At 36.6% G+C, this 17,429-nt stretch overlaps 1 protein-coding gene and 1 long non-coding RNA gene across 3 annotated transcripts in view; one reads left to right on the top strand and one right to left on the bottom strand.

Annotated features, from left to right (window-relative positions):
• Positions 1 to 17,429, top strand: part of PIK3R1 (phosphoinositide-3-kinase regulatory subunit 1) — a 55,911-nt gene that overhangs the window by 19,737 nt on the left and 18,745 nt on the right. The window contains exons 2-6 of the mRNA XM_066340073.1: positions 9,140 to 9,232; positions 10,596 to 10,670; positions 13,510 to 13,641; positions 14,559 to 14,760; positions 14,956 to 15,035. Coding sequence (XP_066196170.1) covers positions 9,140 to 9,232; positions 10,596 to 10,670; positions 13,510 to 13,641; positions 14,559 to 14,760; positions 14,956 to 15,035 — 582 coding nt within the window. The remainder of the gene's footprint in view (positions 1 to 9,139; positions 9,233 to 10,595; positions 10,671 to 13,509; positions 13,642 to 14,558; positions 14,761 to 14,955; positions 15,036 to 17,429) is intronic.
• LOC136374659 (uncharacterized) overlaps positions 9,246 to 17,429 on the bottom strand; it is a 34,339-nt gene continuing 26,155 nt past the window's right edge. For both annotated transcript variants that reach the window (XR_010745945.1, XR_010745943.1), the window contains 2 exons: positions 13,046 to 13,123; positions 9,246 to 11,371 (listed from right to left, as the gene is read on the bottom strand). This is a non-coding gene — a long non-coding RNA (uncharacterized lncRNA). The remainder of the gene's footprint in view (positions 11,372 to 13,045; positions 13,124 to 17,429) is intronic.

Genomic DNA, 17,429 nt, shown 5'->3' on the forward strand with positions numbered 1-17,429 from the left:
AATTCCTTCCCAGTACAGACATTATCACTTCCCTTTCAACTGATGATAGAAACAGGGCTTTATGAAATATTAAATTAATAGGTGTGAAACATGATTATCAGCCATTATTGAAAGTATTAAACTGTTATAAAGGAATGTAGTTCTCTATACTGTGTTGCTTTGTGGTTTTGTTCTTCTGCTTATCTCTGCAACTAAACTTTCCTCAAGCCAGACACAATCTCTTTGTTCTTTCTCTCCCTACTTTCATTTTGCTTTGTCTTAGAGGAATTCTTAGCTGATTAATGCAGCAGCTCTAGTACGTATATTCACTTTTTTTTGTGACAGAGAAGAGTAAAAAGATCCTGTATTTCTTTCAGAGAATTGATATCTTAACAAGTAAGACTTTCAATATCAAATCAGAGCTTTTTTCTGCCTAGTCCTGCCATCTATTCTTTATGGATTATTTTCTTGTAGTAATCTGTATTTACCAGGGCTTGTTTCATACCTTCTCACATAGTTTGCCCTTGTTCTTTTTAGCCCTGAGAGTGCAGCTGGCACAACTTCATAAACTGGGATGAAGATAGGAATTAGTTCTGGCCCCCAAAAATTCCCTGCATAGTCACCATGCATATGATACTTTATCAACGAGAGCATTGCTTGCATGTGTGCTGATAACCCTGGGAAGTATCTAGGCAAAGTATTTTATTGGTTTCAGTTACAGCATTGATTTATGCAGGTAACTATATCTTTTTGGCATACTATGTGTAACTAGGATAAAATGAAGTAACATTCAGTTTTTATTCTGGCCCTTCTAGATTTAGTGGGTTGGTCTATTAATGGCCCAATCTTAATATACATGTGTTTGTCCTTCTGAAAAAATTACTGCCTTATTCTGTTAAGTGCCACAATATTATCTTTTTAATATAATTTTGTACATTTTTCTATAAAAGTTGGTTTGCATTTTTTATTGCACTTGAAAAACTTATACTTTTTCAAGTGTATAGGCTATGTTGTTGCTACTGTGTTACACAGAGGAATGTGAAGATATTGGCTTTGTTTTGGGCAATAAACTGAGACTTTCCAGTAGCAGAGTGGGTAGATCATGCTTGTGAGAGCTGGTCTTGTCATCCGTTTGGAATAAGCCTCTTGGGTAAGTTGTTGTCACTCAGTGTTACTGATGGAGGATCACAGCAGAACTATGATTGCTTTACAGAGATATTTGAAGTCTGAAAGTGTATTGCCAGAATACTGTTTTGCCATGAGAGTTAAATTTTACCATTGAAATTCCCTTGAAAGGCTTTATTCAGTTCTGCTTTACTCAGGCGTTCCTCAGTTGTAGACAGAGTAAAAAGAGGAATGACAGCAGACAAACTATTTTCTCAGTACAGATCTGTATTTCCTGGCTAAAATCTTCAGTGTTCTGTTAACAGGGAACATCAAGTTACCACTTTGCCCTCTAGTTCATACACAACATCTTTTGGCTAGTGGAAGAAGCAGGCTGTCCTGGGTACATAATAGTCAAGGATTATAAAATGGTAGTATTTTCATTCAGCTTTCCAGTTGTATCCTGGTAACTTAAAGTCACCAGCAGGTATCATTTCCATATTTCTCTTCACAGCTCTGCAGTCATTCATATCACTATAAATCCTGAGTCTCAGACTTTTTTTTTTGCCTCTAGAGAAATGGACTACCTCTGAGCCCAAAGGCTCATAGTGTTGTTGGGCATGACCATTTCTTTTTCTAGTGCTTCAATACTCTTCACCTGTCTTCAGTTCTCCTAAATCTAGTTTTCTCTACTGCCAAGGCTTCTGTGATATTCTGAGTCTGCAAGACTGACTGATGACATCTCACAAAAGTAAGAGATGAGTAATAATTGCCAGACTTACCAAGCCACTTGTGATGATGTGTCAAATTCATGGAAGCTTAAATCTCTTTCGTATTTTTCCATGAATGGTGTTGTGTTTTAAAATCTTTCTAATGAAACCAGTACTGGAGAAAGTGGTTGAGCCCTGAACAAGTCTTCCTCCTGACACTTTAAATGGTGCTTTCAGCCTCTAGTAGCATTTAACTATAGCCAAACTAAATCACCTCAGTAAGGGCTACAGCTGCAGCTGAATTTACTTTCTATTGCAGTCCTTGATTTATTTAAGGCACACAGTAACATTGACTTTCTCTTCACTCTCACCTTTTTGTCTTTCATCTTTGCCCAGTTCAAACCTTTTGCTACTGGCAGTTGGGCAGTTCTAAACATTGTTCTTTTGGTAAATACCGTTAGGTTATCTGAAAATGCAAATGTCAAGGCAAGGTTGAGCTCTTCAAATCTCAGATTGAGTTGCCTTTTGGTATTCAGCTGTAATACCAGACTTACCTTTTGTGTTGGTCTGACACTGAACCAAAGCACAGATCTCTATGGAAAATTTCTCCAGAGTTAGAGGTTAGGGTTTTGGTAGTTTTTTTTTTAAAGTCTTTTATACAGTTGTACTGAAACTTTTTGCAGGAACTCACTACTTTTTAAGACTGTTATGAAACATACAATGGATCACAGAATTCCCTCTCACTAGGAGTTAAGAGTTTTCTGTCAGTAAGGCTCCTTTCACTCTGATGTATTGTGAGGCTCATGTGGCTTTTTCTTCTCCAGCTAATTACAGCAGGTGCTGAGAGGGCTGCCATGGTTGAGGCTCAGCATCTGTACCAGCTGCCACCACGAGGCCATGAGAAGCTTCAGATTGTGCCATCATCTGTGTGATTATGTACCTTCTAATGTGTTCCACTTTTCCAGGGTCTGAACTCATGTTTCCACAGGCAGGGCTTTTGGTGTGTTCCTAGCACAATCTCCTCAAGCTCTTCTGTCTCTGATATGGGAGTCACTAGCAGCCAGCTCCCTGGAGGATTACACAGGACAGCTCAATACATACCACTGCCTGAAAGGATCTGTACAAGTGCCAAACTGCCCTCATTTCCATTTCCTTATCTTCACTGGAATTCAGCATTGTATGCTGATGAGCTGTTGAATTCAGACATTATGGATCCTTACTGAAATTCAGGTTCTGTTTCAAGGTAGATGGGCGATAATAGCGGAATGTTATTTGAATTCCATTTCCCATACCTAGTAGAGTACATAACTAGTCAAATAATAGTATTTCAATAAGGAAAGTTAGCTTCTGTGTTTCCCAGAATTTTCAATAGCAAGCAGAGGTGTTTAACTATGTAGGAAACCCCCCCACTGTCCACAGCTGGTAATGCGTTACACTGAAGGTGCTGCTGGAGGAAGTATTTTAGGTGCTTGAGCAGCCATTTCTTTGCTGTTTGTTGGCTAATCTTGTTGGAACATTATCACAGCTTGCTTGACCATGATCCTTACCTTTGCATTTCTTCTTCTGCATTTATTAATATGCTTATGTTTAATATAGCTGATTTAAGTGCTGGTAAAACCTTTCATGTCTGGAGTTACTGTATGACTTTCCAACAGGGATGTGTGTAAAGCCATAGAAAATCATTATGTTAGTGGATACAATTGCATGCATAGAGTATATCTGTGTGGACCAAAAGTGTTATGATCATCCTCATTCCTGAGCTCTCAAATTGTAGACTTTTATGTAGAGCTGTGTTGTCATCAAAAGCAAAATGTGTGCACAAACTTTAATGCTATTTCTGGAAAAATAATAACATTCCTGGAGTAATAGAGGTTAATGCATTGCCATCCAAGTTAAATTCAGGTGGAGTTAGTATATAGTTCCTGTAAATATTTAGAAATTAAACTCACTTTCATGGTATGTTCTGTACATTTAAGGGGGTTTTATTATGTATGTTTTTCAATTTCATTCTTCTAGCAGTAATGAAAGATATGTCTGAGAAGTATCTGAAGCCAAATTGCAGCTTTAAATTTCCACTTGTCGTTGCCAGGTACTAACTGTATATCTTTTTACTGAGAATCCTTCCAAAAGGTGCAGCTGTGTGATGGTTTCATCTTGCACTTTGTTGCTGTGCGGGCAACCCTTGAATGTAAGGTATGCTCTCATCTCCCACACACTGCCTTTGCCTTAGAGCTGTTCAGTCCTGTCTGTAACAGGGAGAAGGGAGAGTTTGCAGTTTGGAGAGAACCCTTGATTTGTCGTTCATCTCACTGGTTCTCACTGTGGCTAGGTAAAAATAAAACTAGTGGAAAATCCAGCTTTTATCAAGTGTCATCAGGAGCTTCTTTACCATCTGGAGACCCTCTACTAGACCTAGAAAGAAGACAGTTTTGAGAACCGTTGTATTTTGGAGATCCTGAGATTAAAGGGAAAAAAAAAAAGAACAAAACAAAGGCATTTGGGGGAAAATATTGCTTTAAATGAAAAACTGATACAGGATTTTAGCAAAGAGATCTACAAAATTGCTCAAATCCTTTAGACTGGATTTGGTTCTTCAAACATCTTTGTTGCCCTACAGCATTCTTCAAAGGAAAACACTACTTTGAAATCACATACTAAATGCAGGTTTCATATGAGGTTTTTTCTAGTTGTCTTTTACTAAAACTGACCTATATAAAGTTTTCCTTTCCCACTGCAAATCTCAACATGCATGCTAGGTTTTCTCTCAGTCCACCTAATCTGGAATCAGGACTTCTTTAATCATAACTTGTATTCTGGCTTTTGTAGTAAAATTATTTTTTTTCCAAAAATTAGATGTATTTTTCTTCAGTTTAGTTTCTGAGATTTCCTCTCAGCATTTTGAAACTGAAATGCACTGTTCCCAAATTGGGCTGTCTTCTCTATAAATGTAACAAAGTGGCTTCAGTTCTTTAAGTACTGTTAAGTTGTTTGGGTTTTTATGACTATGTGTCTTGTGAAGCCTTTCGCCTTTAAATGAACAAAATTTTCTCATTTTTGCAAAAGCTGGGAAATTTGATGCAAAAGTCGGTATGATGTGTGTTAATTATATTGAAGGTGAAACAATGCATAGGAAATCCTAGAACAGATGGGAGGTTAAATGATTTTAATTAGTTCATGCCTATCTTCAACATGTTGATGAAATTATTGTTTTTCTTCTACATTGCTGAGCATTGTAATTAGATGTTTTCTTCTGTAACTTCTGTCTTGCTGATAACTGCAGGTTTTGAACCAGCCATTGTGTGTGTCTCTGTTGTTTATGTCTTTTTGCTGTAGAGCTTAAAAGAGAGGTAAATATCCTGAGTTTTCAGTCAAATACAGAAATATTATCAGACAGTGTATTTATGGAATGGATTGTCATTCACTTGAAGTCTTATGTCATATTGAAAAGTTCAGCAATGTCTTTGCTTATATAAGTTTCCAGTTATCCATTCCAGAAAGGAATGGGATAAGGAGAGGAAGAGAAATCCTCTGAAGTCCTAAAATGCATATTTTAGGCTAGCAGAGAAGATTTGGAAACATTTCATTTTAAGCAATGTAACATTTTCTTCACATACATGTTTTGTAGATATATTACAGATTTTGTGTAAATATAAAGGGAATTGCATAGCTTCCAAAAGACTTTCACTTTAAGTAAGAATATTATTGATTGATGAATACTCTACAACAAAGATATTTGTAACAGATTATGATACGAACCTGCTTTTAGTCTAAAGTTCTACTTAAAGTTGAGATGAAAAGCATGGAGCATCAAAAAGGCTGCAGGAAGAGAGACCCTCTCTGTTTAGGTAATTTAGGTTAAGTCTACACCACCCCAGTCCTAATGTCTCATGGAGACAAACTCTTTTTCTCTATTGTCTTGTCTTCACCTTGCAAGGGGCTTCTTCCCAAACTGGCATCTTCCCCTGACACTGGGTTCTCTCCTCTTTGCTTTCCGTGGACTCCATCCTTCATGTGGAAAGTCTACATCGGGGTAATTGGAATTATTTTTCTAAATACACCTGTTAAGAGGTACTTGTGGATGTCTTGCCATCATTTCAGGACATAATTTGGTTAATGGGAGAAAGCACTGTGCTGCTCAGTAGCCTGGATGGGCCATCCTTGAACTGCCAAGCTGTCACTTGATAAGGTTCAACTGTCTGTCGGTTTTGACTTCCATCCTCTGTCCCTATCCTTCTTTGTCTCTTTCCTCTGTTTCAGTTTAGACTGCTGATTGTGGCTGCATGCTGCCTCCATCTGGAAGTAGGAGATGAGCATCTTTGTTCAGAGATGATGCAATTTTGTTGATGTTATGAAAGAGGGAGAAATTTAATGTAACTAGCTCCCTAAGGGACCAGAAAGTTACTTTCATAGGTAAAAACATGTAAACTTCTGTTCTTAAAATCTCTTCTTCCTCTGCTACCATGGGAGGGATCCATTTTAAACCCTTAGAATTCTCTTGAGTCTATTAGTATCTGACAGTCTGAGTATTTTCATAGCATACATTTTGATGCTACTCTAATCTTTCATTTATTATTTCAATACATTTGTCCGTATAATTTGTCCATATAATAAGATAGATGCATAGTTTGGAGTTGAAAAGAACTATTTCATTTGAATATTACAAATTTGTTGGTCTGTGTTTCAGTATGCCTCAGCAGAGACTGCTTAGAGTGAAGCATTTTCCATTTGAGCCCATCTTGTCTAGATGAAACAGATACAAGAGATGTTATAAGTGGAATCCGAAAGAGATTTGAAGATGGAAAGAGTTGAAAAGGCCATTTGCCCCCTAAGTAGCTTGTTCTGCTTTAATCCACCTATACACATGCTTTTGTTAAATTTAGCTTTTAATCGGAGTGTTATACTAAGTCAGCTATCTGACAGAATTTTGGTGTTTATTATGTCTACTCATGGACCTTTTTCAGCTCACAAAGGTGCCAATAAGGAAATAACCTGTCCTCTAAAAGCTGTGGAGATGATCCTTAGTGACAATGCTGTCTGCTATCTTTTGTTGCATTATATGAACCTGGGTTTAGGTTTTTCTTGATTTTGCCCAGGAATTATAATGACACTAGTATATAGGCATGTTATTTGTCCTTTTAGAGTGCAGATCAGGTATTAGAACTCTTTGGATCTGTGGGAATTGCTCTTATTTCCCTCAAGTCATTAAAAAGCCCCAGCAGGCCAGAGATCTGAACAGGCGACTCTTTTGAAACTCCTGAATGGTTATCTTCTGGACTTCCTGAGTTAAACTGTTGTGACTAACAGAGGCTTTTCTAATATCCTCAGTTATGAATGGGATAGAAAGTGTTATCATCATTATGGCACCATTGTTTTCTTTCTTTTTGCCAGTATGCTTCACTTCTGTTACTACTCTTGGCTTTCATTTCACTCCTCATCTCTCTATACTTCCAAACTTCTGTCCCTTCCTTGCTCTCTTACCGTTTTTTAAATTTGTGCTGGGTTTGACTGGGGTAGAAATAATTTTCTTCATAGTAGCTATCATGAGGCTGCATTTCAGATTCATGATGGAAACAATGCTAATAGCACAGGGATAGGCAATTACTAATTATTGCTGGGTTCATACAGTGTTAAGGCCTTTTCTGCTTCAGCCCACACCTCACAAGTGAGGAGACAGAGGATGCACAAGAAGTTGAGAGGGGACACAGCTGTGACATCTGACCACAACTGATGCAGACATTCCATGCCACAGACTGCTGTGCTCAGCAGTAAATCTGAGGGAAGAATAAAAAAGTGGGAGATGTACAAAGGGATAGTCTTTTGCCTTCTCAAGTTGCCATTACCCAGTGATGGAACCCTGCTCTTCTGGAGATGGCTGAACATCTGCCTGTCCATGGGAAGCACTGAATTAATACCTTGATTTGTTTTGCTTTTGTGTGTGGGTTATGCTTTCCCTATTAAAATATCTAGACCTCAGTCCCTCAATCCACTAATTTTCTCACTTTTACCCTTCTGAGTGTCACCCCTATCCCACCAGAGAGACCCTGAGCAGTTGTATGGGACTTAGTTGCATACTGAGGTTAAACCACAGCAAAATTGTTTGCATTTTTATGAAGTTATGTAATCCAAAATAGAGTGAATTACCAGCCAAAATTGTCTGCTCTCTCTTTCTCAGTTGATACATTTTTTGGCTATCTCAAAGTTTTTCTTTAAAAAACTTTGTTTCTTTAAAAGCTCTATTCCCAGTTTCCTGGATTTTTTTCCTTCTTCTACTTAGTTATCATAATTTTGTTTCAGTCTTCTGAAAATAGGGGTGGAGGGTGTGCATATATGTATTTATACATATCCATATAGGCACCTTGTGTGTTCAAGAATTACTCTCTGTCCATGGTGAGTTTAACTGAGCAGAGATCAGCATTGCTTAGGCAACTGGCAATTTTTGCTTCAGTGATTAATTTATCACTGATTTATTTTAGTGATTTGTTTATCAATCATAATCCATCAAACTATGCCAGATGTTTCTGGCAGTAGTTTAATACTTTTATGTAAACATTCTTGTTTCCAAGTGTTAAACAGGACCACTCTAAAACTTTTGAATTATTCTTTTGGCAAAAAAAATGTGCATTTAGAGATATATCTTTCCTCACAGAGCCAGAACATAGCTTTATAGAGAATGTTTTCTCCATGAAGAAACTTGATAGCATGAAACCTGACTTTGTATAAAACCTTGTGCAGTTGAAACTGCGAAGAGTCCCTTTGCAATTATACTATTATTTATTCCTAACCATACCGTGTAGAAAAGGAAATGCTTGCTTCAAGTAGACTATACTGTTAATAGTATGATGCTTGAAAATTGAAATGCAGAGAAGTTACTGAGCTTCTGTTTGAGTGTGAAATATCTGGTTCTACTGCTGTTTCAGGCCTTTGTAAGTCTGTTTTATCAAGGGCATCAGTCACTCCCAGAGAGTGATGTGTTTAGCTCCTTCACTTGGTGCACACTGTATGTAAATATCTCAGACCAAAAGATTTTTTTCTTTCCTTACTTGCATTGTATTTCTGCACATATATAGATTGCAAGCTTTTTTTTGTTTTCTTTTCCTAGACAATATGGAGAATGAATTTAGGACTGATGTCCCTGGAAGAAAATGCTATAAAAAATGCAATTTTCATAAATTTTATTCTTTTTAATTATTATTATTATTAATTATGGAGTTTTCTCATATAGCCCTGACAAGTGGGAGGTTTGTTCTGTGATAAAAAAATCAGCTGGTTGCATTAAATGTCATGACGTTTATAAAAGTAATTGCATTCATTTGCAGCTTGACTTACTTTTCTTCATTTTTTTACAGCTTTTTCACTTCCAGACCTTACAGAGCAGTTTGCACCTCCTGATGTTGCTCCACCGATTCTTGTCAAGATAGTAGAGACAATTGAAAAGAAAGGTAGGCCGAAGAATGATCTACCAAAGTTTTTGTTGCTTATGTGAACCAAGACTGCAGAATTGGATCCAGAGCTGGCATGTCCTCTTTCTAGAGCTGATAATGCATCACAGTACTTAACATCCAAAATAATCTCCTTTAGGGCTTGTTGCACCGGTTTTTGTTCATTAGAGTCTATTTGGACTGTAGGAGCAAAAACAAAGCTTACCTCAAATGGCATCTAATAATTAATAGAAGCATTATTGGAAGGTAAGGGAGGAGGGTTTGATATTGTTTTATTTTTTCTAATCAGTAAGCACCTTTAGTTGGTTATGTAAATGCCAGCATAACATGGAGTTGGATACACAGCCACACAGGGAAAAAAGTAATGTTTTACCCCAAACATAGGAAAAAAAAATAAAATTGAATGAAAAGGTTTCAAGAACTGGTTTTACTCTTCACGAGCCAATTCTCTATTGCTACTCTATAGTGAGCCAGACTGTTGATTTTATGTTTGTTTTTTTCCCCTCAGCTGCTTTCCTGTACTGATATCTCCCCATCCTTTTGAGGCTTTCCTCTTTCTTTTACAATGCCATACTTCTTTTGCCCTATTTCTGTCTTTCTGACACCTCCTCTGATGTTGCTTTTATAGCCCTGGTGAGGTAAGGTGCAACTCAGTGATTCCTGCTCATTTAGGGGCCTTAAGCTGGGGAACAAGAGCAAAAATGGTACTCTAATGAGAATCAGGCTGCTGTCCTTGGGGGACATAAGTTCTAACATACTCCTCTGGCACTTTCAAAGAGTGCCTCTGTCCTGGAAGAGTAGTAGCTTGCTGATATCAATGGGAAGAGCCAGTATTTGCACCAATTTGTGTAAGGAACTTCTGCTTTCAGGAGACACTAGTGCTCTGCATCCCTGCATATGGTCCCTTTCCTTGTGTCTTCTCTATTTTCACTGATGTAGGAAAGTTGTAAATAGTATCTTTCATGTGAAAACATTTTACTGATCTCTTTTCTAATCATTCAGGGGTATTATTAGGCACATTATATTATATATACAGATATTTTGTCTGACACCAATGTGAATCTGTTTCCTAGTCCTGGCCTTCTACAGATGGCCAGTGGACAACTGTGCAGAGTATGTGGGACTACTGGCATCTCTGATCTTACTTTGCCAACTCTTTCTGCAGACACAGCAGCTTGAGTGCACAAAGAGGTGTCTTACAGCCTTAAAAAACAATCACATTCTGTAATGTGGTAGGTGAAAGAATGTTGCTAATTTATACCGCAAGTACTTATTGAAGAAAACAGAAATAGGTTTCATCAGGGCAACAGTCACTGAGATATTCGTATTGTCTTCAACATGTCCCATCGATTTTGTTTTGAAGGTCTGGAGTACTCAGCTTTGTATGGAGCACAAAGTTCCAGCAGTGCAGTGGAATTAAGACAAATTTTTGAATGTGGTAAGTACAGTTTTCTTCCTTAAAGCACTAGACAGATTGTGGTCAGATCACTCACTCATATGTGCTGGTTCTCAATAATATACTATTAAAAATACATATATAAGTAAAAAAGCTTTCTAACTTTTACACTTGATGCAAAAAATATTTCTCACTTTTACAAGTTGTCTTTTTTTCATGGCTCCACTGCACCTTTTTTTTTTTTCCTGAGAGTATTTATTTTAATCTCTGGTCATCTCACTTGTTCAAAGACTGGCAGTCTATCTGTACAGAGAAAAACAAGATGTTTTGTTCAGAATCAAGGCAAAGATATATTATTCCTGAAAGGCTGAAGGTTATTATTTTGTAAACAAATGGTCAGCTGTTTACATACAGTTCTGAGGTTCATTTTTTTGGTCAAGTATGTGCAGTGTCAATAGCAGTCCATTATCTACCTGCTACAGAGTGATACTAAAGTGAAAGAGACGCTTGAATTAGTATTGTAGGCTGAGTTCTCAGACAGTAAAATGCAACTACGCCACTAACACCACATACTCATTCAAGTTTCCTGAAATATATTTCCTCTTCTTTTTTGGTATATTTAATTTCTTCTTCAGGCCAGAATATACTGGCATGGCAGCACAGTTTCAGCATGAGAGTAGGAGGAGAGTTTGACCACGACTTGGCACGCTGGGGTGCAATGTGTGGTGTGGGCTTCCATTTGCCTAAAAGAGTGCAAAAATACAAGGGGTAGAAAATTGAAATGGTTACATGCCTTGTAGCCAAAGGGACAAAAGAAAGCAGACTCACACAGTGATTTAGCCTCCTCGTTTTTAATAATTGCAAATATTAACAAAGTGAATAAGCGATGATACTCTGAGTTGTCTGTTTTTTCAAAACAAAAGAGCATCCTGTCCTATGCTGATTGTGGTAGGAGTGAAGAAGTGCATGTGTACACGCAGGGAGAGAAGATAGGCATGTGGTGCTAGCAGCCTCATGATAGCAGTTACCTTTTTAGTGTTGTATTTATGTTTTTCAGTTCAGATAAATCCAGATTTTCTGTAGCATCAATATGATTGTATCTCTTAATTTATCTGAATCCTTTCTTCTCTAAACTGAGCTATACTTTTATGTATGAAAGGCTTATCTGTCTCTTGAGATGAAAAATTCATGGTCTACATGTATTCTTACTAAAAATATAATCAGATTTCAGTAACAGAAACTGAATTTTTCCCTTTAGTAACAATGTCTTTGTTAGTTCTCTTTAAAATAGGATTATGGTCTTCCAGGATAGAGTGAGTATGCAGGTGCAGGGACAGAGACCGATCTCATTTCCTCTGCCTGCTCACTTTGAATTAGCAGAATGGTAATTCAGAGGGAAAAGTCAGCTTTGATCTCAAAGTTGTGAACTTGCATTAGTGTACTGTTCTGCTAGTGGTTAAAATGCTCTCCATTTTTTAATTGGATAACTGTCTGTTAGCATCAACACAATGCTATCTAGCTCCAAAATCAAAGCTGATTTACATCTTGTCAGCTCAGCAGATGGAGTTCAGGTCTGTTTATGATATTGCACCCAGAGAGTTGCAGAGTAAGTATATTCTTACTCATGTATTCATTATAGTAATTTGGGACATACTTCAGAGAAATGGTCAGCACTGAAGAAGTATGATTTAACTTGGCTTATGAAATAAAAAATAGTCAGCAAGCAGCAAAACTATTTAAAGATATTTCTTTAAGAATTTGTGGATTCTCTGACACATAATTGCTCTTGCAGAAATCATTCCCACACTGCAAGTTTTATATCATCTGAGACATTAATTATGCCTTTTCTCTCATGCAAATTCTTTGGTGTCTGATAAGATTTGAGCGCATACTGCAAGCTTTTTGTTGGGGAAAACAAAGGAGGTGGAGCAGTACTAAGCTTCTTACTACCCCCCTCTTGCCTGCCTTATTTCACAGTATTGGTAGACACACCATTTATCTGAGTCCTCTACCTCCCTGTTGCGTTTCTTTAAATTGGGCAAATAGATTCAATAGTTATTTTACCAGGGACCTTGCTAGATAGAAGGTTGATCAACATTAATGCTTCTAAATTCTTGTACAAAATGTGGATTTTTGTATACACTTAGGACTTTACTATGCCAGAGTTTCATGTTATAGAATGAACTCTAATCTTGCTTTCACTAACTTAGGATTTCTGTATTTTCCCATTTTTATTTTTGCTGCCAATATTCTTTGCTCGAACAGTAACAAGTAGTCCTTTATGTGACACTCCCAAACCTTATCCCAAGTCATAACTATCCTGGAGGGGTATCAAGTTTTACAAGATAAATCCCAACAGCTGCATAAAACACCAAGCACACAGTTCTGCACGTGTATATTTGTTTCGACTTACTTACATAAATATTTGCAGACTTGGATCTCCAAGATGTTAATCTAACTTCCAGTCAAAACAGAAGTAGCTCCCTGTAGAGAAGCTGCATTTGACCAAACCTTTGATTAGTACTTACTTCTTACACAAAATATTTACACGTAAAACAGAGACCTGTTAAAAATATTCTGATGTTACATAACATTGCCAAGATGCAGCAAATCACTACCATTACTCTGAGTTCAGCCCTGGATTGTATGTGACAGAAGGCCTCACACAGTTATGGAAACCATTTGGTTCATCAGATGCCAAGGTACTGGGCATGACCAGGTGTTGAACTCTGCGTATTCTTCACCTCAAAGATGTTTCTTGGTGCCTTACATTCCTATGGATTGTTCCCCAAGAATCAGATGTAGGAAGTTGGTTTTTTATGAGCTTGCATATTTTTTCCACTTTCTGAAGTCTAAAAACAATGTTGCTCTTTCCCTTCAGATACCTCTTCATTAGATTTAGAGACATTTGATGTTCACACTTTATCAGACGCTCTCAAGAGGTATATCCTGGACCTGCCGAATCCCATCATTCCAGCAGCTGTTTACAGTGACATGATTTCTGTAGCTCAAGGTATGATCATCACATTATTTCAAATGTCAAATATAAAGGCTTTCACTAGAATTCTAAATATCTGGTGGTCCAGCTGTCAGCTAAGGAACAGCAAAAATTCTACAGAACCTGGCAGCATCTCAGAAGCCATAAATATACCTTTACCCCTTTCGATGAAAGTTCTTTCAGTTCAGATCTAGACATTATTCTGCATTATTTGGTTACTTATTTAGGTAAACATAATGTAAAATATAAGAGATAACACAGTCCTCTTTATTTTAGTAACTTTATTTTAGTAGCTATTTTGTTTTAGGTTTAGAAAAACCATAGAAGAACTGAGGGAAAAAATCAAGGACTTACCAGTATACAGAAAGCTAATTTTTAACTTTTTATCAGCACTGACAAAGTAAATGTATTAGAGGTCATGTACTGCTGTTTTACATTGGGCCTGCAGATTATGAAGTGAGAAATACATGCATGTGAGATTCGTCATCTACAGTGGTCATTTCAAACAAGTACAGCTTATAGGCTTTCAGCACATGGGCCAAGTATTCTGTTATATATCTCAGGGCAGGATATTGTTACTGGTAACCTTCAAAGTTAGAACAGCACCTGTGAGGCTTATCTAGTGCATCTCAGAATTACCCAATCGTGTGTGACGCTAAACACAAGACAGACTTCTACCAGTACACTCTGAACACATTGTGGTTTTTACCAAAATGCATATCTGTTTCCATTTGACTTTTAAATACTTGTTCTTTGCTCTTCCCTGAGCATTTCACTTCTTTTAAAAGAAAAAAGAGATCTTGTGGCTCTAATGAAGGACAGAATTATTTTTTTTCTGTAAAATTCGTGTTTCTAAAGGAGTCACATATAGTTTCATTCTACTTGAATGTTCCTGTGCTGGTTTCAAGAACCATTTATCTGTTTGCTTGCAGAAGTGCAGAGCTCAGAGGAATATGCTCAGTTGCTGAAGAAACTGATCAGATCTCCAAATATACCTCCCCAGTATTGGCTCACACTCCAGTATTTGCTCAAACATTTCCTCAGAGTTTGTCAAGCCTCCAGCAAAAATCTTTTGAATGCAAGGTCTCTGGCTGAAATTTTCAGCCCTCTGCTTTTCAGATTCCAGATAGCAAGGTATGTGGGTCATCTTTACCATATTTTTTACCGTAAATATGAATTAGTTATATACAAAATAAGATTAATTAAATTATTTTCTGATTTTATTTCTGATTTGAGGGCATCGTAGTATATTCTTTCAATTCTTTTTAGTAATTTAAAGTAAACTTTTGTATTTCTCCTCGTTCTCACTGACTAATCCATCTCTTGCAGCTCTGATAATACAGAACACCACATAAAAATCCTAGAGGTTTTAATCACAAGTGAATGGAATGAGAGACAGCCTGTACCAGGTAAAAAATATTTTTAATTAAAAAAGTTATGTTCTCTTAAATATTAAAATTCAACTTAAGGACAGTAAATGCTTGCAATTTTTTTCTATTTAAATCAAACTTGATACAAAACAAATGTGCACAATTACAGAGCTAAGCAGAAGTTGTTTATATGTTTTATAGTGATGTGCAATGTTTGTTTTATGAAAAATATTCTTTTTCATTAAAATCATTTTAGTGACAATAGTATAGCCTTAGAACTTTGATTCTCTTTCAGTAAATGGCAAATAGGATTTTGTGAGGTTTTTAAGACCTGTAAAACAATAGAATGCATATCTTACAGTGGTGGGGGGCTAATTCTCTAGGTTTTATTAAACTCACAGTTTACTCCCAGGCAAATTTTGTTTGATTTGTGATACCCTATGCAGATATTATTTACATATGTGTATTTTTTTAATCCAGAAACACAAAATATTTATTTACCAATATCAATAAATAATGTGGAAAATATTAAGAGGCCATCCAGGGACGTTAGATCTTCTTGTATTGCTTCTGTTAACGCCTAATTAAGTCAAAAATAGTAAAGCACACCTCTCATTTATGCAAAATCCCTGGGTTTGAATCAAGTAGTGTGTAGAAGTAAGGCAGAGTTGCTAACTATGTGCAAAGGAAATTATTAATGCAGGGAACTTTACATTTATTAGCTGAAAGCAATTCCTTTTACGGCTTATTAACAGAGAATGTTCTAACAAAGAAAAGAGTGAACAGAACATTGGACATCCTATACTTTTCCCACCTCTGTAGTCAGACCACGAAATAAAGTTCTTGGAAGTAGGATTTGTATGGTAACTTAAGATCTGAAGAGCTGGGACACAGCAGAAAAGTGCTTTATTTCCTGTGCTTCGGGTAGGCACATTGTATAATCCTCTTCATCAGCTAATGATGATTAATTTAAAATGGCTAAAATTTTTGTTCCTAATGCTGTCTTTGAAAGGCTTTTCTAATCTTGCCAGCTCTATTAGTTAGGAAACTTTCCCTAACATTTTGTGTGCATCTGTTTTCAGCTTGCTATTTAGTTTTGTTCAATTTTGGTGAAGTAGTTAAGCAAGGGTTTCCAGAACCCCTGTGTATTTTTCTGTCTAATGCTTCATAACAACAAGGAGAGTCCAAACTTACAGTATTTGTCCTATTTTACTAAGTATCAGCAAATAGCTGCTAATTGTTAAAGAATAATTTTCTTTGTCACCTGTTACAAGCTTTAAAAAGTGAAACAGATTGTAATTGTCTAATGCTAATAGCATTTTTTATAGTTACATGTTTGCAAAGGCTTTGGAGTATGTAAATATATATGTCTAGAAGTACTGGTTGGAAGGTTACAAAAGTAGGGTCAACAGTTTGTTCAGTTTTAAAGCAAGAATACTATAAGTTGCATTTAAGAGATCACTTGGTTGCATATCTGCCCAAGTTGCTTCACGTGAGAAAAGTGAAAGGTGTTGATGTTGGAACTACTAATGAGGACAAGGAATCTAGTCATTTTGAGAGTGCCATTAGGGTGCTTGAAGAAATGCCAAACTATCCATCAGATTTATATGATTTGACACTACATTAATAATTGTAATTGGACATCTGATTATTTTTAATATTACTTCTTCATTAATTAATATCAGAATCAGAATCATTAGGTTGGAAGAGACCTCCAGGATCATCAAGTCCAACCCAACCCTAACCTCAACTAAACCATGGCACCAAGTGCCACATCCAGTCTTTTCTTAAACACATCCAGAGATGGTGAATCCACCACCATGCTCTGTATAGCATGATGCAATTGTTTACTTTGACAGTCCTACCAGAATTTTTCATGTGATCTGTTGTAAAAATAGATTTCTTTCCCTGTGCATTTCAAAGTCCATCATGTCTACTAGAATGTTTTTTAGTAGAACATTTGCACATTTACTAATATGCTGGAAAAAACCCTTAGATACAAGTTTTCAGGCTTTGCTGTGTCTGATTAGCTAGTCTCTGCCCTTGGGCCTGTAAAGAGTTTGAATCATTTTCAAAAGTTGAATCTTAATATAATGTTCTCTAAGTTTTCAGGATTAGGCCATGAGTCCATTCCCACACCAATACCATTCAGTGACCTGAACATCTGAAGTCGTTGATTTTTATCATTCTCATATAAACTATAAAAAACACTCTAAGATGTGTTTTTCAGAATTGTCATCTTTGAGATTATTGCTTTTAGTGGCTTGATTTTCCACAATGACTGTTTAGATAGACTGTAATAAAAAAAGATCCCAATAAAATACATCTTATTTGTCATGTAAGTATTTTGAGAATTGCATTCTTAAATAGAATTTTACAAGTGGAGAATTTGAGAGGTCTTAAGTAGAAAGAATTTTACTTATTGAAAATAAC

The sequence above is a fragment of the Sylvia atricapilla genome, chromosome Z (assembly GCF_009819655.1).
Source record: "Sylvia atricapilla isolate bSylAtr1 chromosome Z, bSylAtr1.pri, whole genome shotgun sequence".
NCBI classification, from domain to species: Eukaryota; Metazoa; Chordata; class Aves; order Passeriformes; family Sylviidae; genus Sylvia; species Sylvia atricapilla.